We start from the raw sequence: 26,186 nt of genomic DNA on the forward strand, positions 1-26,186 counted from the left end.
AGGACAAAGGAAAGTCGAAAGGGGACAATACTAACTCGAGTTTATGATATACTTGATCTTGTTAAATAAAAAGTTATCTATGAGTAAGAAAACATATTTTTCTTAAAATAACCAAAATATTTAAGTGCTTATGTTTGAATAATTTGTTAGACATTTTGAAAGGAATTGAAAGATAGTGGAACTCTGTTGATGTGCCCTTTTTTGTGTCCTAAGTGCATTTCATGTGAAGTGTACAGACAGGGAAAAACAAATGTATAAATACATAAAGTATAAAAAATATGTTTCAGGTGAAGGACTGGCAAATACAAATCTTGTTTGTTCTTTAGTATTATTGATCACTATTTCGCAAAGGTTAGTGTGGCAAAATTTTGTTTGCCTTTGTAGTTTTTATATTTCAATGATTGCTTAGTGATATTTTAACTAGACAATTGAGAAATATTGTAAGTTTTGAAGGAAGAAAATGTGAACGGTTTAGTGGACTTTGTAGATCAGTCTGATAATTCTAATGTAATGAAATGGAACATTCTGTTGACTTAATGATTTGTTTTTGTGGAGGTGTCTCCACCACAGTAAAAGAGTTGACTGACCGTACTGTCATATGTCTCCTTTTTAAACAGCACTGGTGCAGAGGATCTCTTTTCACCACTGTTTCTTGACTTCCTTTGTAGTTATTTTAAAACCTTGCTCTCATACAGAGTCTGTTTTGTGTGCATAATGGTTAACATTAAAGGTGAAATCCTGTATAAAACCTACATTTCTTAGTTACAGTATGTCAGTTATAGAAGATTGAAAACAGAAAGTTTGTTTGAATGTTCACACTATAAACTATTCAAATATGCAGACCCACTTCTGCAATGATACCTATAAGAAATTAGCCAATTAATGAAGGATTTATGGCAGCTGGGGATAATTGACTCCTGTTTTGGCATATTTTCTATTGGTTTATAAACAGTGTATATAAGAAATGTATAAATCTGATTTTTCTTCTCTCCCACCATTTATATGTTTCTTGTAAGCTGCTCAGAGCAGAGTCTCATTGTTTTTGTACAGCACCTAGCACATGGGGATCCTTATCTCTATTGGAGCTTGTAAGTGCTACTGCAGTATAAATGTTAATAATAAAAGATTTTTAAAAACAAAATATGATAACTCTCCTCTATTCCATAGTAAGCATCAGAATGTACTTAATACTTAATCCTCAGATTCATAGGTTCATAGATTTTAAGGCAGGAGGGACCATTAGTCTGACTTCCTTCAAGACACAGGGCAAAGAACCTTGCCTGGTAATTTCTGTATCAAGCTCATAGTCCAAATGACCATTCGCCTTAATTACATCTGTATTCCAAGGAAACCCTGGACATACCTACTCAGAAGAGAAAATATCAAAAGCTGATTTTTGCGTTCAGATATTTTTTTATTTCAGCTAGCTTCTTGTGTGCCAGTAGCTTGCCATTTAGGAAGCTAATTGAAATGGAAAATATGAACAGTGCACTGCCATGTTTTCAAATGTTTGGATTTATTGCCAGTTTAGTTTAACCTTGTGACTGAATTTTAAGAGTTTTTACAGTATGTACTCTCAACTTACATTCACCTTAACAAATTTCTCTGCTTACCTGCCTTCTGGTGTGAGAATCGCCTCTTAAAAAAAACAAACAAACGCACGCTCACGCGCATGCCCCTCCCCCCATGAGGACTAAGGGAGAGAAAGGGGTCTTACATGGTGGGTATTCCATCTTATTTCCTGAAGTCTGCAGTGAGCAGTATCCCACTTTTCGGGGGTAATTAAGATCTGAAGGAGAAGAGATTTGTTTCTGAAGTCTTATGAGAAAGTTGTGAGGGGAGCACACAGGGGTGCATTGCTGTCTCCTTTAACATAGACCTTATGAGGGCCACAAGAGACCCATTCAGGGGAGGCTTAAGGGGTAAACTGCTTCACCTGCGATAAATGCTTCAGCCCTGTGGCAAGCATTAGAAGGCTTTTCAAAGCTGACCCAATTTCTCTGTGTACTCCACAGACAATGGGAGGCTTGTGGATCTTCTTAACCAACCTTAGGAGTTAGTTTAAAATGTTACTAATTTTCTGAAGTAGAGTTTAATAAACTAACTTTTAATCTTGGGCACTAGAGCTTGGTAAGATGAGTCCAGTAAACTAGGTTTTGTTTTTCCCTGCCTTCTTACTTTTTGGCACTTTACAGCAAAAAGCAAAAGTTAGGATTTTTTAAACCCTTTATATTTAGGGTGCTGTAATTCAGGAGCTCATGGTTCACTGCATTTCTACCTTGATAGAAGAATTCTACCATGGCCCCAGGCTTAACCTACTAAACTTGATGTCAATATTCCATTGCGTATTTTTACACATGTGAACAAAAACAGGCTTACCATGGATCATTCATTCAGTTAAAGGTTAAAAAATTATGAGCACACAATAGTTCATAGCCTAAAACTTTTTCATGTTCTTGTCCTTTTCAGCCTCTCTGAACAGAAGAAAAGAATTGTTTACACAATTCTGGAACTTTCACCACTGCTTGATTCTTCCAACATGACGACAGATGATTGGGCTAAAATTGCCAGGAATATTCAGGTACCGTAAGTGTGAATAGCCTTGATCATTTTTCAGGTGATATGCTGCAGTTTAATTATTTTAATCTTCTGATAAAATAATTCACTTGTACTCTGCTCATATCATTTATGTACTTATTAAAAGTACAATACTATTCAGTATTTTACGCAGCACGCTAGATTGCTGATGACTTATTCACTTTTATATGCTTATAAAAATTGGTGAAAAGATACATAGTAAATAACAGTTTTGCAAATAAGAGCCAGAGAGAGATTATGCTTTGTGAAAATGTCAGATTTATTAGAAATGTTTGAGCATTTAGCTATCATTGAAATAATTTTATATAATTGATAGTTATCTTCTGCGATTTATTTTTACAAAATTATGTCAATTATAATTGCAAGAAGATAATGTATCTGAGGCTCTGTGGTACTAGTCGCATGGATGATGAAAACTGTGAAGAATGGATTAGTTTTTTTCTGTGTCCCTTGTCTTGGACACTGAAACTAGACTGCTTAGGTTCATTAGTCATTAGAACAATATTATTGTGAATGGATTACCTACACTTGGAGAAATGTCTATTTGCACAAAAATAACTTACATTTATGAAAACAAGCTTATGAAATCCTTGAATTTTGTGTGGTTTAACAAAAATCGTCCTCATCCCCCAATCTAAATCACTTGTGTGCATTTAGGAAATAGATCGTTGTGGCAAAACACTGGGAAACATGAACATGTAGTTGATAATGTGCAAACTTTGAGGAAATTATATGTGACTTATTGCAAAATTAATCATTATGATTTTGGTTGTAAAAACACTGTGCTGACCTGGTTCTGTTCACCCTGCATGTTGGTTATGACATTTCAACTGGGCATGTGTACAGTGACTCTTTTTTCCCTCCACCACTGGAGTAGCACCAATGCAGTTCCACCAGCACTAGCAACTCTGGAGCACTGCTGAAGACCAGCTGCCGATGTTGTTCCTCTAACCCTAATTGAAGCAGGTCTAGTGACATCACTGTCTGGCCACTCCCACTCTTGCTGCTGCCACTGGAGCTTCACTGGTGCTGCAGCCATGAGGGGAGACTCAGGGCTGGTCCACACTAGGGGGGGGAAATCGATCTTAGATACGCAACTTCAGCTACATGAATAACGTAGCTGAAGTCGAATATCTAAGATCGGATTACTCACCCGTCCACACCGCGCGGGATCGATGTTCGCGGCTCTCCGTGTTGATTCTGGAACTCCGTTGGGGTTGATGGAGTTCCGGAATCGATATAAGCGCTAGATTAGACGCGATATATCGATCCCCGAGCAATCGATTTTAACCCGCCGATACGGCGGGTAGTCTGGACGTGGCCTCAGACAGCCATCTCTGTAGATTCAGCCAAGATGAACATATGCAGCCTTCAACTCGCATTGAAATGACCTCAGTGGCTTATGTTTGACTTTTAAAAAAAAATATTGATCTTTTAAAATACTAACTTGTTTATGAAGGCAGTTGCTCATGTAACCCACTGATGAATGGATGTTAATAGGTTTCCCTCTATTCCTGAGCCACAGAGGGCTGGAGACTGTTATAGCCCCCAACTAAAGAGGTTTGGCTTTTTAGCTCAAGATGTACCCCTCTTGTGCTTTTAGTTCTGAAGGTCCCTGGTTCAGTCCTGTGTGTCACACTGCAGAAAAAAAAATAAACGAACAAAGAGGCTTGCAGAGTTACAGCCAGCAGACTTTATATCAAAGAGCCACTTTTCTGCAACTAGGTGACTGTTTGTGAAGGATATTTGCACTCTGATTTTCACTTCTCCATGTTGGCCTCTCCCAACAGCAGATCCAGTACAAAAGAGAGCTCAACACGACTGTATTTCTTAAAAGTTGCATGTTAGCTTTATTTTAGCTTCAGCTCACAACAAAATGTCCTTTTTCATATGAGCTTCCCTGCTTGCTTATTCTGTCAAGGAACTTTTTCCTCTCTGTTAATCTGTAGCTCTCATTTCAGTTTTCCTGCTTAAGTGCATGCTACCACAAGGTGGAGACACATAATTTATCTTGAACATTTACAGAGCATAATGGTGGCATGCTGATGACTAAGAAATATACATTTTGATTGTTTTCTATTGTTTTGGAGCATGAGAAGGAAATCAAAATACATATTTTGATCAGTGTGCTATTCTTAGCTTCTGTATCATCTTATTGGAAAACTACTTGGAAGGAGGTGGCTAGTGGTGGTGGATTTGATCTCCATCTGTAGGGTACATCCTCAAATAGTGTAAATCTGCATAGCTCCATTGAAGTCAATGGAACTACACCAGTTCATACCAGATAAACATCTGGTCCTTAATGTGAAGCTAAATTAAATTTCCATCCATGTGTTACTAACACTTAGCAGTAAAGTACAAATAAAATAGGACTCTTGTAGTCTGGTTCCATGCTGAAAAATAACTCTGTAAAAATGGAATTGTGAAGTTTCACATTTGTGAATCAATGATCTTCAGTTTAAATCTGCTCAGGTTCCAAATTAAAAGATGTTTTTTCTAATTGCCAGCTCTTCAAACTCAGAATTTAAGTCAAGCTATGTTCTTTCTGGCTGATACATCATTCTCAATAAAGATTCTGCCACTGAAACATCAGTTAACTATATGTTGATGATGCACAGGCCAGAAACAAATCCAGCTCGCTCTCACATAACTGCATTAGTATTACAGTGCTAATGGGAATATTAAATAATAAAATTTACTTTTGTAGTGTAAGCAGATGAGACTCTGAAAAAACACAGGGAGCATATTGGTTGAGTAAGAAGGGACACATAATCATTTTTCTGGCCACAGCCGCCGTTTAAGCTTGATTACCTTGGACAGTCTTATCATGACACACCACCACAGTATCATGTCATAACTTAAGTGTGGACTTTAGCATGTTACAATTTGGCATCATGACATGGTGATTTGTCCCCAAAGAGATTTTTGAACCCTTTTATTTCCTGCATATTTAGCTTGCAGAACTGAGCCCCATCAAATTCTGAGTAGGTGGCAATAGTACCCATTTGAGTATCTGTAGACAAGTACAGAGGTAGAAATCAGCATGTGGTGGAGGAGGTGATATTATCAATGAAATAGTAGTGCAAAACTTAAACTAATGCTTGCTTATTCTGGCAAGTAACATCATTAAAAGAAATATTCCATTTCATGAAAACAAACAAACATGCTTGTGCTGACTTCCATGGTGTTGCTGGCACATGCTCAACTGAAAATCAAGGGTAAAATAGTAGTTAAAAAAATGAAGACAGCAGAATTACACTAGGAAATGTCTTGTCTGAACAACTCATTAAATAGTGAGAGGTTTTGGCCTTCCTCTTCCCCCTTCCAAAATCTAGCAGATGTCTTCATTCCAACAGAATCTGCTGTGAATTGCGTGCCTTTGCACTATTACAGCCCAGAATATTATGAGGCCTTCACATTCCTTACTTTTAAAATGTGTACATGTCTTGAATAATTCATATTAACAATAGCAGAGGTCCTTTTTTCTGAGAGCTCTTTCAGTTTGTTACTTAGCCATGGACCTACAGTAGTGACAATTTCATGCTTATTCATCTGCCTTTGTTAGAGAATCCAGATTGACAGTAACATGACCAACGAAAAGTTAAACATCATACAATAGTTACTTCAGTGTTAACTTCTGAACGGAAGAGGGCACTCTTACGCTGGCAATTTGCCTTTCTGCCAATTGGATTAAATGGGCTGTTTTTGGTGTGGTACGATAGTACTGGTTTGCCTAATCTGTTCTTGTAAATGGTGTAATCTCCAGAGTAAAAGCAGCTACAAGAAATCAGACTGTGCGACAGATTTACATATGTTAACATTCCTGTTTAAAGCCATTGCTAAACTTTTCTTAATTAGCAGTCTTCTGGTTTAAAAATGCTGCATTAATATGTATACATAGACGAATCTGTCTTTGACTCTTCCATAATTAGTTAGAAGAACTAGATTTTATATTGATTTGCCTTATTAACTCTTAATTATGTTAAACTGAAAACCTGGACTTCTCTAGGAGGAAACATATCTTATATATAAAATATAGTACTTTTAATGTATAACAGTTAAAATGATCACCCTGCAGTAGTAGAAGTAAAGCAATATTTGTCTGATTTGTGTCAGCTCCAGCACAGCATTATTCTAATTCTGTTTAATGTGAAAAAATGTCTTTCCATTTCCAGAAATACTATGAACAATACGATGGTTTTGTGATCCTTCATGGCACGGACACAATGGCATATACTGCTTCGGCTTTATCTTTCATGTGTGAGAACCTGGGTAAAACCATTGTTCTGACAGGATCTCAGGTAAACCTTAATTTTAGGCTGAGGTCAAATGCCTTTTTATTTTAGTGTGTCTGTATGTAAATTGCATAGTATATTGATTAACACTATATGCTTTAGACTTGCAGGGGCAGATTCTCAGCTGGTATGAATTGTCAATTGTCATTGATTTCAACAGAGCCATGGAAGCTCTCACCAGCAGAGGATCTGTTCACAGGTTTTTTTATTGTTAGTGATTCTGGAAATATAAGAACTGGCATATTAAATCAGACCAGTAGTGGTCCTAGTCCAGCTGCCAGCAGTGGCCAGTACTGGATGCTTCTGAGGAAGGTGCAGCAAATCCTGTAGTGGGCTATTGTGTAATAACCTCTTGATATCTGCCTAAAACCAGGCTGTTAGTGGTTTGTTTAAGCCCAGGAGCATGGAGGCTTATATTCCTTTATAAATTGTTATCCTGTCCTGGACTGTTCTGTGTGGATTATTTTTGTATCTGAGTGTAGCAATCACCCATCTTTTTATTGTGGGAGACAATTAACTTACTTTTTTCAATACTCTTTGTCTCTATTTTTAACCCTTTTATGATTGCCAGGACGGGATGCATGTGCTTCTTTGGCCACGGTGTGTCTAACATGATATAGGAGTGGGATGCGTTATGCCCAATTTCACAGTTGGCATGCTTCCTTTAATTTATTCATCTCCATCACCCTGGTGATTGGGCCTTACCATGTTGTGTCTGAAGCTGACTTTTGATTTTGCACCAGTGTGCATTTTCCACCTGCTGTTTTACCAGAGTGGCCTCTGCTGTTTGTTTAAACATAAAAATGCAACTCTAGTCTTAAAAATGACTTGAAAAACGGTATTGTGAGATTTCATCTTTTATCTTCCAGTAACTTCCACATCAAACATCGTCTGTTGCAAATAAAAATATTTGTTTATTGCTAGCTCTGAAAAATTAACTTGAGATCTGAGAAACATTCATTTCCCCCAGTAATAAAGGTCCAGGTCATATTATGCTTTTATTGACACAATAGGTAAGCAGGCAGTAAGTTATTATTACCACTCCTGATTGACTAAGAATTATGCACATCCTATTATTTTGTTTCCTTGCCTTCTCAACCTGCTTGTTGGTTTCATCCATCTGTTATGGTTTTGTTTTGTTTTGCTTTTTTAGACTGTAAGATCTTTGGGTCAGGGGCTGCCTTCCTCTTTATGGTTGTACAGTGCCTAGCACAATTGGACCCTAGCCTGATTGGCATCTAGGCACTATCACAATTAAATAACAATAATTGTGTATTCCTATTGTTGTCTCTGGGTTTGTGCAGGAGAGGCAGTGTAATCTAGTGTCTAAAGCACTGGACTGGAATTCTGAAGACTTGGATTTTATTCCCAGCTTCGCTACTGATCTACTAGGTGACCTTGGTCAAATCATGTCATCTCTGTGCCTCAGTTTCTCCATCTGTAAAAAGAGGAGGAGGATTCTTACCTCCTTCATAAAGCACTTTGAGAGCTTCTGATGAAATGTGCTATATAAGATCTGAGTGTTGTTATTTATTACATGACTGAGTTTGTACTTGGGACTTAGTAAAGAATTTGGATGATGAAGGAATAGAATGCAGGTCATTGTCTCTAAATTGTGGTGTGTCTGTAGGGTTAGCTGTACTGTTTACTTCATTAAAAAAATTAAGGATTTTACTTTCATTTTTTGCTGTATTATCTAAAGATCTGCCTGGCACATGAACCAGCAGCAGAGCATGCAGTCTTAACTTTTGCATTGTTTAAAGGAGCTCAGACATTAGGGATGATTTTGCTAATAAAGATTCATTCTAAAAAGGCTTAGAAGTCATCATCCTTTAAGTAACCACACGAAGTCTCTACATTTAGTCTTGTCCTAGTCTGTCAATAACAAAGTATCTGTTCACCTTTTATTTCCAGCCAGGAAGGGTAGGGCAAATTATATCCTCAGATGATGCTATGGGTAACTCTGAATGAAGTGAGGCTGTTGCTCATCTTCCTCTCTGTACATTTTTCTCCCTCATGCTTCCTCACTGAAGAACTGAGTACACACATTTTCTGTTCTTGATATTGTTGCTAACCTGACTTTCACTTCTGAAAGAAAATATGCAGTTGCTTAATAAAACCAGAATAATTTCTTTAACGAGGTGTTTTTTAAATAAAGCTATTACAATAAGAGGAAAAATATGAAAAAGCCAGTGATATATTTTATGAAAAAAAATCGGTTTTACATTCAGAGGGAGAAATTCCACCATCTGCTTCTGTCTAAAATAGTTAGTTTGGATGAAGAAGTAAATCTTATTCACCATAAATGATATAACGGGAAATTGCCTTGATTGATACATAAATTATTCATGTATTTATACTGGATTTGTATTGCATGAACTGGAATCTCTTCTTCTGTTTTTATATAAGAAATGAGGTGTAATTTCAGTCCCTTCTGTTTAGGTGCCTATATATGAATTGCGGAATGATGGTCGAGCTAACCTACTGGGGGCACTGCTGATCGCTGGACAGTTTGTAATTCCTGAGGTCTGTTTCCCTAGCATCAGAATTTGCTTTCCTGAATCTAGTAAAACCAAATGTTTACACTTTTAAAATATATCTGTTAACCAACAAGGAATGTGCATTGATCTTTAAAGGAACCATGTCAAGGCTAACAGACCCCCATCTGACACAGTGCGCACACTGTTGTTAGGCTTAACTTACCAGTATGATCCTAATGTATTGTATAGACTTGTCATGTCTCTGACATACTGGCACAGTAGACTTGACATCAAAGATTTTCATTTGCACACTGTGCTTGGGACTCAAAACAAGTAGTGGAGTGGTAGTGGAGGTGGTGGGAATAGTTTATAGAATAGAATAGAAGAGAAGTTTAGTGCTAGTGAAATGTAGAGAATTTCTGCCTCTGTAGAGATTGTATGCCTGTTATATTAATAAAGGACATCACACTCAGCAACTGTGGAAGCTTCCCCGCACTGCCTCACTAATATGCTTGAAATCTGACCAGCAGCATCCACCCAACAAGCAGAGAGAGACAGTAGTTCAGTTTTCACCCTCATTCAGTCTGTCTCTGTTCTGACACTGCCAGTTTGATGTGGGTTAAGACCAGTAGCTTACTGACCAAGATTTTCCAAAGTGACTAGTAATTTTAAGGTTTCAGAGTGGTAGCCATGTTAGCCTGTATCAGCATAAAGAGCGAGGAGCCCTTGTGGCACCTTAGAGACTAACAAATTTATTTGGGCATAAGCTTTCATGGGCTAGAGCCCACTTCATCAGATGCATGGAGTAAAATACAGGAGCAGGTTTAAATACATGAAAAGATGGGAGTTGCCTTACCAAGTGTGAGGTTAGTCTAACGAGACAATTCAATTAACAGTAGGATACCAAGTGAGGAAAAATAACTTTTGTAGTGGTAATGAGAGTGGCCCATTGCAAACAGTTGACAAGAAAGTGTGAGTAACAGTAGGGAGAAATTAGTATGGGGGAAATTAGATTTAGGTCAGGGGTCTCAAACACACGGCCCGTGGGGCTATTTCCTGTGGCCCACCAAGCGGCCTGCACCTGCCCCCCCAGCCTACCTCCAGGCGAGGGGTGGGCAAACTACACCTGCGGGATTGCCCCCCTCAAGCCCCATGCTGCTCCCTGAAGCGGCTGGCATCATGTCCCTGCAGCTGGGGGGTGGGGGGGGGAGAAGCAGAGGGTTCTGTCTCTGTGTTGCCCTGGCTTCTAGGCACTGCCCCCCACCCCTGCAGCTCCCATTGCCGGGAACGGGGAACCGCAGCCAATGGGAGCTTCAGGGGAAGTACCTGGAGGCGCAGCAAGCAGCGAGGAGCCCTGCATCTCCCTCCTCCAGGGGCCGCAGGGACATGGTTCCAGCTACTTCCTGGAGCGGAGCGGGGCCGGGGCCAGGGCAGGCTGCCAGTCCTAGCTCTGGCCCCGGCCCCGGCCCTGGTATGTGCCGCTGCCACCCCAGAGCTTGAAGACCTCCTGCACCCCGCCCCCCAACTCCCTGCCCTGAGCCCCCTGCCTGAACCTCAACCCCCTCCTGCACCCCAACTCCCTGCCCTGAGCCCCTTGCTTCACCCCACACCTCAACCCCATGCCCTGAGCCCCCTGCTGCATCCCACACCCCTTCTGCACCCCAATCCTCTGCTTTGAGCCCCCTTTCTGAACTCCAATACCCTGCTGCACCCAAACTCCCTGCCCTGAGCCCCCTGCCTGAACTTCAACCCTCTCCTGAACTCAACCCCCTGCCCTGAGCCCCCTGCTGCATCCCACACCCCTCCTGCAGCCCAGCTCCATGGCAGTGATGCAACACTTGGGCCAATGAACTAGCCCTCATGTGGCCCTCGTGGTCATTTGAGTTTGAGACCCCTGGTTTAGGTTTTGTAATGACTCAACCACTCCCAGTCTTTATTCAGGCCTAATTTGATGATGTCCAGTTTGTAACTCCCATCTTTTCATGTATTTATGCCTGCTCCTGTATTTTCCACTCCATGCGTCTGATGAAGTGGGTTCTAGCCCAAGACAGCTTATGTCCAAATAAATTTGTTAGTTTGTAAGGTGCCACAAAGACAACTCATTGTTTTTAGTAATTTTCAGTGCCGTAATTTTTGTGGAGTTTATCTTGAAGGGGACTGACTTTTCACTAAGCATGGAGTCACCTGATGCCTTTCAGGCATTTTAAATTGGGCACCCAAAAATGAATGTATCCAAAATCACTAGTCCCTTTGGAAAACCCTGACCATTTTGTGTAAGCCACCAAAAAGCAATTGGACTTTGATTTTCAGATGCTCATAACAGCTCTTTAAAAGTCCTCTCTTTTCTTCTCACCTACCTCCACTTAAACTTGACCAAAAAACCCCAAAGAAACAGCCTTCGCTGTCTTTCCTAGACTTTGCCTGCTCTTGTAAGGGAATTATGTAACTAGTTAACGTTTAACTTTTTAAGAGGTAAAGAACAATCCATAATGTGACAGGCATTCCACTTTAAAAAAAAATGAAGTGTCAGGGTTGTAAATCTGCCAACCTCTAAGTAATTCTCATTAGTTTAAAGATTTAGAAAACATTTTAAAAGGGGCAGACAACAGTATTTATTTATATCTTTAATTACTGGCTTCTACACAGACGTGCTTCTTTATTTTTCTTGTAGGTGTGCCTGTATTTTTATCATAAACTGTACAGGGGAAATAGGGTGACTAAGGTGGATGCTGGGAGTTTCAATGCCTTTTCCTCACCTAACCTGCCTCCACTTGCAAATGCTGAGGTTGATATTACAGGTAAGCAATTTCATCGTTTAAGCCCTGTAATTTATGACACATGCAAAAGCACACTACTTTCCTCAAGAGCTGTTTCAGGATTTGATCAGTACTTAAACAATTGAAACACACATTTTCTTAAGTATGGATGTGACTTAAAAGCATTGTGTTATGCCATTTGTGTCTTGACACCACTCCATGTGCCCTAGAAGCTGTTAAAATGATAGTTGTATAAGATACAAGAATCAGGAATTAAACTGCAGGTAGATTTTGTACAGTTCTCTATTATACATAGACATGGCTGGATTGATTCTTACCAAATATTCAGACTCTTGGGAGGGAAGCATTTGGGGAATATGCCCTTCTGCCACAAAAATGCTTGGTCTGGGGATAAAATAAGGTAGGGGAAAAATGAAAGAACAAAGTGGTTTAATCTCTTTAATGATTACACTGGGTCCCTGAAATAAGGCACAGCAGGTGGGGCAGCATCTGTACAGTTTTTGACAGATTGTTCGTGTCTGCACTTTGATTCATAGTCATTTGGTAAGGTGCTTTATTAGGTGCTTAAGAAACTAAGATCCTTTTAAATCAGAGAGACACTGTTAATGTTGGTAGGTCTAAAATTTAGTCTTTCTTCCTCATTTATTTAGATAGGCAATCTGGATGTGTGTTCCTTTTCTTTTTTTTAATTATTAAAAAAATACATAAGGATTTCAGTACCAGTATGCAAAATTAATGTCACAAGTGATTACGCATATGTGATGGATGAAGTTCCTTTTTGGTGAAGAAACTTATTTAAAACATCAAGGTATCAAGGGGTTGCTACAAACCTTGGCCAAGATAATTTTCAGAAGTATGAAATATATCTTTTTGTGCCGGTGTCCAGTTAATTTAAAAAATATATCTGGGGCTAAAAGTGGTACAGGGAATGGATGCACTAATCTTTCACTTCCTTCCCTCATCTCTAGTCCCTAGTGGATGTCTACCTAACTCTCCTGTTAGTGTTGTTGTAAAGACTGGTACTGTGGCTAAAACATTAGATTAGGATTTGGAAGCTCCGAGTTCTATTCCTGGCGGTGTCACAGGCCTCCTGTGTAACCTTAAGAATTCACTTAACGTTTCTGTCCCTCAGTTTTCCACAGTGAAAAATTAAGTTAATAATACTTCCCTATCTCAGAATGCTCTTGTAAGGATAATTCCATTAATGTTTATACAGATAATATGATGATGAGCACTGTTAAAAAAAAAAAAAAAAAAACCAACTATAATTTTTTTGTTTTAAATTTCAAGTAAATTGACAGTCCATTCAGCCACATTCCAAGATTGGAATAGTAGGCTTGTACTTCTCAGAACTGAGGTGCATCTTGTGAGAGTCCCCACAATAACTGCCTTCAGAACATCTGGGAGATAAAGGGAATCTCTTTCTTATTGTTGCTATCACAATTTAGTTAAAATTAACTCATGCAAATAAATGACTTCTGTAGTTAAAGAAAAAATACAGCTATTTAATATATTAGGTTAACCAGAACGCTTCCCTTTGTATTATTTCTGAATACTGGGCTGGGTTGTCTTGAATTTTTCCTTTGAATTTTTATAAACTGGGATAAATGACATTATAAATATTCGGTTTTCTTAATGATCAATAATGAAATCAAATTTTATGTAAATTCTTTCTTGGGTTCAAATGATCTGCTTTATGAGTACCTGTTTTTTGTAGTAGAAAAGCAATAAAGCTATCTGTTACTTTTTCTTGGCCATAATGTCCCATTAAATTGTAAGCAGAACTCCCCCATTGAAATCAATGGGGAGTTTTGCTTAAAACCTAATGACATGAATTGCCCCATTATTACTGTTTGTTTCAATTGATTGCATTGTTAGTATAGTGTCACTTGTCCAAAGTGGAAGTGTCAGTACTGAATGATTGTTTCATTTTGGAAAACCATAGTTCACAGAATACAGACAGTACCTATAACTAGTGCAGCTTTACTCTGTCTAAAATAAATTTTTTGAAACATGGTTATTTTCCCTGAACGCACTCCTAGAATCCTCCTGAGAAGCTCTTGTGGAGAAAAGCAATCATTTGGGGCTTTTAAAAACACACCAAACCAACCCAGCTATTTTTAACCTTTTAAATTGCTTGTGTACATTGTCTTCCTTCACTTTTTTCAGACAAGTCCATTTCTTTTGCTGCTTCCAGGGCTGGCTCCAGGCACCAGCTCAGCAAGCTGGTGCTTGGGGTGGCCCATGGAAAGGGGCGGCACGGCTGGGCCTTTGGCGGCAAGACCCTCAGTCCCTCTCAGAGGGAAGGACTGGCCACCGAATTGCTGCCAATCGCAGCTTTTTTTTTTTCCTCTCTCTTCACTGGTTGGGTCAGCAAAAAAGCTGGAGCCGTCCCTGGCTGCTTCAGTCTGCTTCCAATCTGCTGTCAGTTCCAGAAGGAGATATAGACAGTCTACAGAAACTTTCCACTGAGAATCCAGCTCCACAGGTCTACAAACTGGAAGACAGGCTGGGCTTGGGAGGTGTGAGAGAGAGATTAGGAGGAGCTGATTATCTGTTTCCAGCAAGAGAATGGAAGGTGGGAGTATAATGGGACCAGAGCCCACTATGACTGATTCATTGGTGCAGAAGGGCAAGGTGGAGAGATACTGCTGACTGTTAGAGAGCTATGCTGTGCTGTATCTGTCTCAGAACCAAAGAGTGAGGCAGAATAGAGAAGGTTAATCTGCATTCTGTACATCTGCAGCAACCTCTTCACCTCCAGTTGCTCTTCTCAATTTTTTCCCCATTGATCAATGCTCCCACTGATCAGTCCTTGTGGTTGATTTCAGACCTCATCAATCCTCTTTTCCTTTAATGTCCCTGATCAATATTTAGAAGTTTCCTGTGGCTTTGGCAGCACCTTCCTTCAGTCCCATTGTCCATCTGTGGACCCACTGGCTGTATCAACTTCCCCAAAATTTTGGATCTGGTGAGCTTGATTCTTGTAGGCACCAGTGAAAAGATTCCAGAGTGCTGTTCATGTGAACACGCCTCAGGAAGCACCCATGAAATACTTACTCTAAGCTCCTGATGCAGCATAGCACAAAAAGCATTGGAATACATTAAAAAATATATTTGTAGTATCGTCAGTGATCAAGAATAGACCTTGATTCCAGTGATGCCTTACAGATTTGGATGGGGCAGACAAAAAAGAAGCCCAGGCTAATTACTAACTACAGTGTATCAGGACAGTCTCAGTGCATTTCATAACTTATTTCTCACTTCAGCTACTCTTTATTCATAGAATAATAGAATATCAGGGTTAGAAGGGACCTCAGGTGGTCATCTAGTCCAACCCCTTGCTCAAAGCAGGATCAACCCCAACTAAATCATCCGAAAGTATTTTATTGCCTGAAAGTATCAAACTAAAATCTGCTTCTTTATTCTACCTAGTTTTTCTCCATCACACATGCATGTGGTTTGTTAGCATATGGATTTTGAGTGCTGAGGTTGTCATCATTGTGGTTTTGTTTGTTTGAAAGATTTATGCAGGAAAAATCAAGTACATAAAAAAATTGCTTGGACTTTGCAGATAGATATAACAGGGAAAGTTGAGAGGATGCACACTATCAACCTTAATAGCATCACTAATGTAAAAGACAGAGGATGGTTAGTTATCAATGGCCAGGTTACTGTGTTTTCCTTGGCAGTATTAGGCAGTTCCGGCTGTACATAGTAAAAAGCCCAAGTCATTTGTTTATTTATATTATCAAGGTAAATGCCAGCTCTCTACATTGAGGTATTTTTTTTTCTTACAAATACAGACATGTTTGTTGTTGGAATGAATATTTAGTTGGGATAGACTCATTTCAAAAGGCATGTATCAATTATGACAAATTATTGCCAGAAAAAGGCGGCTGTATTTTTTTGTCTTGCTTTCCACCTTTAAGAACCATCAATACGTTGGTTTGTGCTCTCCACCCATTGGCTGAATTCTAATGAACACTGGTGTAGCTTATATAATGGTACGACTTGCCTGTCACTTTGCAGAGGAGGGTGAGAAGAAAGTGCTGCTGTTTGACTGGAGCTTTGTGATCATTAAAAGCTGTATTTCTTGTTTAATTTCATAACTTTGAGTTCATTCACCACTCCTTAGGGAGGTGTCACTTTTAGAGCTATTGTACTCCTATAATGAATGAGTTCAAACCTGTATTGTGGTGTTTGTGTATGTTGCCTAACAAAAATTTGCTGCTTTCTAGAATGTGTTGTATTAGTTTGATTTCTTTCCCTCTGTCCTGCTGTATGGTCATGTCTTTATTAGATTCTCTTCTGTAAAGGGAAAACATTTTCACTTACCTTCCAGGACCTATGACCCTGGAACCTTCCACATTCTTACTCCTTTCTATTCAGTATTCTAAACGTTTCAAGTGAACAACATCCTCAGTACACACATTCTGACATTCTGTCATGGATATCTTAGATATTACAACTTGTGGGATATAAAACACAAATTTAAAATCTTAAAAAAGTCTGCACAATATACTAAACCAACCTCTTCATACTTCAACTGGATTGTATGGTAACAATGGTGTCACAGTCTGGTTCATGCTGGGGCTTAACAGTGGAACAGAAGCTAGCCAGACTTCTGGACACCACCACACCACCTGCCCCCCAATCCCTCTGCCAGAAATGGTTTAGCATACAGTAATGTATGAAGGTCAAAACTTCAAACTTGGCTGCTTAAAGTTAGACTCCTCAGAAAGTGGCCTGATTATCTCAGAGGGGTCTGAAATCAAAGGGAATTGTGAACGCTTGGCACATTTGAAAATCACACCACATTTGTAGGTGTCTAATTTTAGGCACCCAAATTTGAAAACCTTTAAGGTTTTAAATTTTTGTTTTTGTATCTCATACTCTTTGGCCTGTTTGCCTTCCTGCCCCAGGCCGTGTTGGACATTTAGTACACTAAAATATAATTACCTAACTTTTAAAATAGTATACATCCTCTTTAGGGGCTTGCCTGTTTCTGAGGAAGATGAGTAATGTGCTTATCTTTGTTCCTAAAATAATCAGCTTTGTACTCAAATTTACATAATGCAGAGGAGTATGTGTGCTACATCAGTTGAAAGCTTTTTTTTACAAGCATAGCCCATCCAAGTTGGAACAAGTTGCTCGTTATCTGTTGCAATGTGCCAAAAGCTCAATGAATAACTTCTCTAGTTAGCTAGTCATCATATAGAATTCCATAAGGCACTATTCTTAACACAGAAAGGTAGAAATTCTCATACTTCATCTGCCTATCCCTAAGCTTCCTTACTTCATATTGGCAGTTCTTAAGATTATTTTCATTAAACAATCCACACAACCTAATGTAGCTGCAGAAGTTGTGGGATAGCGTGTTCATCCAACAGAATGACATAAATTGTGCACAAATTGAGCTATGACATGGAAAATTTCTCCATTTCTTGGGTATTGTGTATGGTAACACAAACAGTGCAAAAGAATTACTGAATGAGTTTGTGTATGGCTCTCTGCATGATTTGAAATGGGTCAGAACAAGCCTTAGCTGGACATGGAAGGATTTACACTTTAGTTTGTTTGAGAACTAATCCAGCTCAGTTGGATTCATTAAGTTGGAAGCTAGAGCAGAACGTACGAGTGGTGTTAATTGCAGGATGGAAAAATGTTATTTATAAAGATAACTGCTACTCTTATCCCTGAAGTCATGATCTGCATTAAGCAGATCGGCAATACTCTTGGTGTGGGGAATGATGCTAACTAGAGGAAAGTTTTCTGGCTATATTAATTTTGTTTAAAATAGATCTCTCTTCTGGGATAAGTTACTTTCCTCCATAATGCTGTAGCATTTCGAACACAGAGCATTATTCAGTAGAGTGCATTTTCAAACATAGGTTCAGAAAATATAAGGTAAACATTAGACCTGTCCTGGTTATCTCAGCTTTAGTCTTCTTATCTTGGCATGGATCTCTAATGAGAGATGGTTTAATCTTATTTTGGCAAAGTTAACCAGGTTAAGTCTAATTCACTCTTCAGATTTTTTAAGAAAACGTTAAGTACACTGATAGTTTCTGAGGTAGGTAACATACATTCTGAAGAATGTTTCAGCAAAGTCTAATCTTTGACTGAGGATAGAAGAAAAAAAGCTTTCGTGTCCTTTAGGTGGCACTGGCTTTGAGTGTAGATGAGACTGCTTTAAAAAACATCCCTTGTTGCAGGGGAAAAAGAGAACTGGGGATTCTTGGCATCATAGTAAATACTGCTGCTGCTCTCTCTCCCCCCACCTATGGTTATGATTAACAGGGCTCAAAAATTTCTTTAACACTCACTTACCTGGACAGCCTCCTGGCCTGGGTGAGAGAACTGTCACATCTTCAACCCTCTACCAGTAATTTTGCCCCAGTAAATTCTTCCTTGCTAAATAGAATCAAGAGGTTGGAATCAAACTATTGGAGACTGAGTGGTAGAGATATACAAGTCTAGTTAATGATGTTTCGGTACAGTTCATTACGGGCACATATGAGAGTTTCCCTTGACACAATCCCAGAAAGAAGCTTTTGTTTGGGATATGAGTTATAACAGCTTCCAGATGCTTTCTTTTGTTGCAGCTTCTTATTGTAAACATTGTAGGCCACTTTTTCCTCTGTTTTATTTAAACCTAAGAGGACTTCAGCTATTCTGTGTGTGAAGAGGAAGCCATGCTGGATGCAGGAAGGGGAGCAGTTGAAACATGGTGGGAGACAGAATCTTAAACCAGTGTAAAATGATATAAAAGTGAGGAGAATAAGTGATGTTTGCTATTCTCATCAAATAGTGATTTGCTGCAGTAGAGTTGATCCATCTTCAAAGGTTAGGTATCGTAGTCTGTAGGACTGTTGTGGTGGAGTGCTTTTTGCAGCTGATTTAGGATCCTGCTTTGCAGTTGAAGTTTTATCAAACACAGCGTTTTTTCAGATTATATAAAGCATTTGCACGTTACATGATTAGAACATCACTTTATACGTTATCATCACTTGGACTCATTCTGCCTCTCTTGACGGTATGTTGCAGGCTATGGTGTATTTTCCTGCAAAAATAAAAATGGTCATGCAGAATTGCATAGTCCACTTTAGGCACTGAGGAAGCATTGGTCAAACAGGAAAAGCATTTGGTCCAGTAGTAAATCCAGCTGTGTGATCTCCTGAATTTAGCTGGTCAACTTCCCAGAAATTTTGTAACTATACGTGTTCAGGTTGAAACTGCACATACCCGCTGCTCTCTCTCATCCTCAGCACAGTGGGGATCCATTTGCTCATGAGTGGATGATTCTTTCACCATCAGGAATATCACTTTAAATGTGTTTCACAATTTATGAGTAAAACATTTATCCATATAATCTCCTGTTTGTTTTTTCTATAAGCACTGTCCTGAGACCCTTGTGACATATCTGCTGTCTTGCTTGCCAGGGATGGGACAGTGTTGGGAAGTTCATAATAACTTTATGCTGATAGATTATATATATATAGAGAGAGAGAGAGCTTGTCTTGATTGTTAGAAATTGGCTTGTCCTGGCATCCATGAGAGGAAAATTGTCTTACTGGGGTTTGGAGGAAGGCTTTTAAATATATATTGGATATTCTTGAAAGCAGCTGTGACCTTAGATTGCAAGAAATCAGGATATAGCTGAATGTTTTCAAGAGTGACTTAATTCCTTAGGAGACACAGGGCAGGTCTATAATATGTATCCTAATTTTTTATCTGTCCTTGCAGCCCAGGGGCTTCTCCAGAAGTGAAAAGAAACAGCTTGTTTTCCATTGTGAGCTAAGCTTTACAGCATGATATGTGCTTGATATGGTACTTAAAGCCATGGGTTGTCATATGCAGTGTACTTCTGGTGGAATTCTGTGCCACTGCGCATGCACAGAATTCATGTCCCCTGCAGATTTCTTTGCTTTCCCGCAGAAAATGCCTTTCTGACAGGGAAGCCATAAGAGAAGTCGTGTGACCTTCCCCAGCAGTATGTTTTGGGTGCCTAGGGCAGCCAGCAGAGAGGTAAATCACTGTAGGGCAGGGGGCGGGACTGGGGAAGACCTGGCTGGTGGCTCCTACCCTGCGCTGGGTTCAGCTTTTAGTCCCAGCTGGGCTAGGGAGGACGGGACTTCCTCTTCCCCTGCACGGCATCCAGGGCAAATTTCTCCCTAGGCTGCAAGAAGCTCTGCAAACTCCCTACTTATTGCTCCTCAGCTGCAGGGGAGAGGGATCATGATATGAGGAGCTGCTCCTCCATCTGCCCAACCCCCATGCACCCAGACCCTCCCTATACACAGACCCTCCTGCTGAGCCTCACCCCCCCAATCCTTATCCCCCCAAGAACCACTCTCTCTGCACCACCCCAAAGAGCCACCAGCACCTGGATCCCCACTCTACAGAGCCTCAACCAGCTGAACCTGGATCCCCGCCCCACTCCCCCAGCATCTGGACCCCCCAACTGAACCCTCCCACACCCCGACACCCCGGCCAAACTCTATCCCCACACGCACATAGACCCTGCCCTGCTGAACCCCAACCCCTTCACCTGGACCCCCCTGCAGAGTCCCATTACCATTGCACCCAGAACCGCCCAACAAGCCCCTGTGCATCCAGCTCATGCCTGCACCCAGATTGCCCCACACAGAATCCTCTCAACTCATACCTGGATCCCCCCCACAGTAAGCCCCACACTTGGATCCTGCTGAGCCTGCCTGACTGCATCTGGTGCACCTGGCAGGGGGGAGTAGGGCCCTAGGGTGTTTCTAGGGCAGGCTTGGTCCTTGCACTCTGTCAGGGTTGGGTGCAGCCTCACTGCTGAGCCATGTCCTGGGCGAGTGGGGAAGAGCTGCAGAGTGATCTCCCACCTCTGTGCAGCCAGTGGCCTGTACTTCCCAAGGCCATGCTGGAGCCTCCACATTTTTTTGACAAATTAAATGTGCAGAATTTTAAAATGTTGTGTACAGATTTTTTTTTGGTGCAGAATTTTTAATTTTTTGATGCAGAATGCCCTCAGGAGTAATGCCAAAGCCCCTCCTACAAGTTGTCAGTTACTGACATTTCTGTCTTGCATTGGAATAGTAAACTTTTTGGAATCCATAATGCATGATGTGGCTTTTAACAATGGAACACAAACAGACTATTAAACAGCTGGCATCTGGCTTTAAATATATAATTTAAGTTAAGTAAGTATCAGAGGGGTAGCCACGTTAATCTGGATCTGTAAAAGCAGCAAAGAATCCTGTGGTACGTTATAGACTAACAGACGTTTTGGAGCATGAGCTTTCGTGGGTGAATACGCATTTTGTCAGATGCATGTAGTGAAAATTTCCAGGGGCAGGTATATATATGCAAGCAAGCTAGAGATAACAAGGTTAGTTTAATCAGGGAGGATAAGGCCCTGTTCTAGCAGTTGAGGTGTGAAAACCAAGGGAGGAGAAACTGGTTTTGCCAAGATGTGGAAAAATTGGAGAGGGTCCAGAGAAGAGCAACAAGAATGATTAAAAGTCTTGCGAACATGACCTATGAAGGAAGGCTGAAAGAATTGGGTTTATCTGGTTTGGAAAAGAGAAGACTGAGGGGACATGATAGCGGTTTTCAGGTATCTAAAAGGGTGTCATCAGGAGGAGGGAGAAAACTTGTTCACCTTAGCCTCTAATGATAAAACAAGAAGCAATGGGCTTAAACTGCAGCAAGGGAGATTTAGGTTGGACATTAGGAAAGAGTTCCTAACTGTCAGGGTAGTTAAACACTGGAATAAATTGCCTAGGGAGGTTGTGGAATCTCCATCTCTGGAGATATTTAAGAGTAGGTTAGATAAATGTCTATCAGGGATGGTCTAGACAGTATTTGGTCCTGCCATGAGGGCAGGGGACTGGACTCGATGACCTCTCGAGGTCCCTTCCAGTCCTAGAGTCTATGAATCTATGAACTACAAAACCAGTTTCTCCTCCCTTGGTTTTCACACCTCATCTGCTAGAACAGGGCCTCATCCTCCCTGATTGAACTAACCTCATTATCTCTAGCTTGCTTGCATATATATACCTGCCCCTGGAAATTTTCACTACATGCATCTGAGGAAGTGGGTATTCACCCATGACAGCTCATGCTCCAAAACGTCTGTTAGTCTATAAGGTGCCACAGGATTCTGTGCTGCTTTTACAGTTAATTAAATCCATGCTATTTTATTTAATCATTAGTAACTACATTATAAGGTCTGGAGATGATTAGTGGCAGTAGTAACAACATCTGTCTTTAATATGACTTTTGGAATTTGTGTCACATCTTTCATAGTTGAGAAGATGTATTTTGTCTGACTTGGAGTACTTGTTGATATAGTTCCAATTACAAAATAATGAAGTCCCAATTAAAATGTGTAAAAAGTAAATGTTTAATTTACGTTAGACCTTCTTCATACCATTCTGTTGCCCCCAAACTTTCCGAGTATTCTAAACAGGTGAAGGTAGAAAGAGGGTAGTTTATAACAGGGGAGAGTAATGATGGTATAGGTGTAAGTGGATTATCAGTCCAGGACTTTGCACAATCACTGAATTACTTTACATTTTCAGAAGATTATGTTAGAATGTAGTGTCAACTTTTTTTAACAGCAGATCATGCTATTCTCTAGTAAGGACCAAACAGATACACTTGCATTTAATATTTATTGTCTTAAATTAGTATTTTATAACTGAGCTGCCGTATTATATAAATACATACATGGGGGAATAATAATGTGGAAACTTTTCTGCTGAATAATATTGATTTTTTTTCTGGAGATCTAAATTATTTGTAATTTTTAAGATTTAAAATAGAGCACAATGAGGCCTGACCTAATGGTTCCTTTGGACACTATTGAAATATAGGATCATAATAAAGATCAGCTATTGTGGTTGCCACTCTTAATTATTCCTTCTCTTCTCCTTTTTAATTTTTTTTGTATGAAGGTCATATTAACGAATTATAGTACAGATTTTAAAAATAAGGAAGTATGAAGTACTACAAATACACTTGATATAATGTTGTGAAGCTTAATTAAATGAGCAGTGAGACTTCTCTTTCTTTAGGGTGTTCTATTTCTCTTTAACAGTTAATTGGGAAACAGTGTGGAGAGCTAACACCACAAAGAAGTTTAAGGTCCACACTAACATGAACAGGAATGTTGGGCTGCTGCGAATCTTCCCAGGAATTAATGCTGCCACTGTAAGTATTCTGTTTTTAATTGTTGAAATAGTAGAAAGAGTATCCAAACACATGGCTGCTTGGCCTAACAGAGCTGCAATGATGCAATACCTGTTGTTATAGATGGAAAATTGATCAGATCTTTTTGTAAAGGGAAATCATGCCTCACGAATCTACTAGAATTCTTTGAGGGGGTCAACAAGCATGTGGAAAAGGGTGATCCAGTGGATATAGTGTACTTAGATTTTCAGAAAGCCTTTGACAAGGTCCCTCCCCAAAGGCTCTTAAACAAAGTAAGCTGTCATGGAATAAAAGGGAAGGTCCTCTTGTGGATCAATAACTGGTTAAAGGGTAGGAATAAATGGTCAGTTTTCAGAATGGAGAGAGGTAAATACTGGGTATCCCCCAGGATCTGTACTTGAACCAGTACTGTTCAACATAATCATAAATGATCTGGAAAAAGAGGTAAACAGTGAGGTGGCAAAACTTTCAAATGATACAAAACTACTCAAGATAGTTAAGTCAAAAGCAGACCGTGAAGAGTTACAAAGGGCTCTCACAAAACTGGGTGAATGGGCAAGAAAATGGCAGATGACATTCAGTGTTGATAAATGCAAAGTAATGCACATTGGAAAATGTAATCCCAACTGTACATAAAAAAAATGAGGAGGTGTAAATTATCTGTTACCACTCAAGAAAAAGATCTTGATGTTGTTGTGGATAATTCTCTGTAAACATCCACTCAATGTGCAGGAGCAGTCAAAAAAGCAAACAATGTTGGGAATCATTAGGAAAGATATAGATAATAAGACAGAAAATGTCATATTGCTTCTAAATAAATCCATGATATGCCCACATCTTGAATACCGTGTGCAGTATTCACCCCATCTCAAAAAAAGATGATTTGGAAAAGGTACAGAAAAGGGCAACAAAATGATTAGGGGTATGGAACAGTTTCCATATGAGGAGAGATTAATAAGACTGGGACTTTTCAGCTTGGAAAACATGACTAAGAGGGGATATGGACGAGGTCTGTAAAGTCATGAGTGGTGTTGAGAAAGTAAATAAGAGAGTGTTATTTACTCTTTTTTCCAGAGGATGTGAAGGCCAAGACTATAACAGGGTTCAAAAAAAGATCTAGAGAAGTTCATGGAGCATAGGTCCATCAGTGTCTATTAGCCAGGATGGACAGGGGTGCTGTCCTTAGCCTCTGTTTGCCAGAAGCTGGGAATGGGCAACAGGGCATGGATCACTGGATGATTACCTGTTCTGTTTATTTCCTCTGAAGCACCTGCGATTGGCCACTGTTGGAAGACAGGTTTCAGAATGGTAGCTGTGTTTAATCTGTATCAGCAAAAACAACAAGGAGTACTTGTGGCACCTTAGAGACTAACACATTTATTTTGGCATAAACTAACTAAAAACTAATTTCCCCATATTAATTTCCCCCTACTGTTACTCATACCTTCTTGTCAGCTATTTGAAATGGGCCCCCCTGATTACCACTACAAAAGTGATTTTTTCTCCTGGTGATAATAGCCCACTTTAATTGAATTGTCTTGTTAGAATTGGTACTATGTATATATATCTTCCTACTCTTTTTTCTACTCCATGCATCTGATGAAGTGGGTTTTAACCCACAAAAGCTTATGCTCAAATAAATTTGTTAGTCTCTAAAGTGCCACAAGTACTTCTCATTGTTTTTGTTGGAAGACAGGATGCTGGGCTAGATGGACCATTGGTCTGACTCAGTATGATCTTTCTTATGTTCTTAAGATGTTTAATTGTTTTAGTAAACAGCATTAAGCAGTGTACCCCAATTGTGTTGGGAAACATTCCTAGTAGTAATATGACTGAACAGTCCTAGCATGGAAAACTATTTATGAAGGTTTTAAAAGTACAATTAACCTGAATCACATGGGCTTTGGAATTGAAAATATATCACTTCCATGTGTCTGGAAGATGCATTTGAACTCTTGACAAGCACATGCAAGCTATAATGACCAGAAGTGTCTGTTTGCTATGCAGTCAAGTGTGTGTGTATAATATACACTTTGCCAAAGGTATGCATGCATATACAATATGGGGAAATGGAGTGAGGAAATTGTGCCTTTTCCTACAATTCGTGTTTCTTCCTGCAACTGGTTTAAGGATTCAGGGCTCTGATCCTGTTCTATGATATGCTAATGTGAACCCCTGCAGCCTTGTGAACACCTGGAGCCCTATTGATAACAATGGACTCCACAGAGGCCAGTTCTAGGAGGTTGCTTTGCAGAATTGAGGTACGGTATGGGCTAGATTCGGGTTCAGGTCCGCTGAACCCTGTAGGTGCCTAAAGTCCCTAGGCATCTAGGATTCCACCTTAAAGTTCCCTACCTGCCTAAATGTCTGCTGATGGGCATACATAAAGCCACCTAAGTCCTGATGCCACTGTGCAGCTTTGTGCCTAACTCACCTCTAGGCCCTGGCAGGATTCACAAACTAGGCATTTCCCCAGCCTATCTTGCTTGTGGGGCCAAATCCAGCTGGCGTATAGAGAGGCCACCTAAAAGCACCTTACCAGATCAGGCCCTGCACAAAATGTGTTGAAGTGGTGTCCCCTCCTGCCTTATATACTCAATAGCCCAGTGGTTAGAACACTCATCCAGGATATGGAGCATGGGAGTTAAAATCCCTCTTCCTAGGGCCGGTGCTTCCATTTAGGCGGCCTAGGCAATCGCCTAGGGCACCAGGATTATTGGTGGGTGGCGTTTTGCCTGCGGACGGTCGGCTGCTCCGGTGGACCTCTTACAGGCACGACTGCGGCAGCTCCACCAGAGCTACGGGAGCAGCCGACCGTCCGCAGCCACAAC

The 26,186-nt window shown here is 40.1% G+C and overlaps 1 protein-coding gene across 2 annotated transcripts in view; it reads left to right on the plus strand.

The window, feature by feature from the left end:
• The window catches only part of ASPG (asparaginase), a 78,867-nt gene that overhangs the window by 13,860 nt on the left and 38,821 nt on the right, over positions 1–26,186 (plus strand). The window contains exons 3-7 of one of the 2 annotated variants that reach the window (XM_050954155.1): positions 2,470–2,581; positions 6,774–6,899; positions 9,336–9,419; positions 12,045–12,171; positions 23,243–23,355. In XM_050954155.1, coding sequence (XP_050810112.1) covers positions 2,470–2,581; positions 6,774–6,899; positions 9,336–9,419; positions 12,045–12,171; positions 23,243–23,355 — 562 coding nt within the window. The remainder of the gene's footprint in view (positions 1–2,469; positions 2,582–6,773; positions 6,900–9,335; positions 9,420–12,044; positions 12,172–23,242; positions 23,356–26,186) is intronic. The other variant, XM_050954156.1, reaches the window with a different exon arrangement.

Source organism: Gopherus flavomarginatus, chromosome 5 (assembly GCF_025201925.1).
Source record: "Gopherus flavomarginatus isolate rGopFla2 chromosome 5, rGopFla2.mat.asm, whole genome shotgun sequence".
NCBI classification, from domain to species: Eukaryota; Metazoa; Chordata; order Testudines; family Testudinidae; genus Gopherus; species Gopherus flavomarginatus.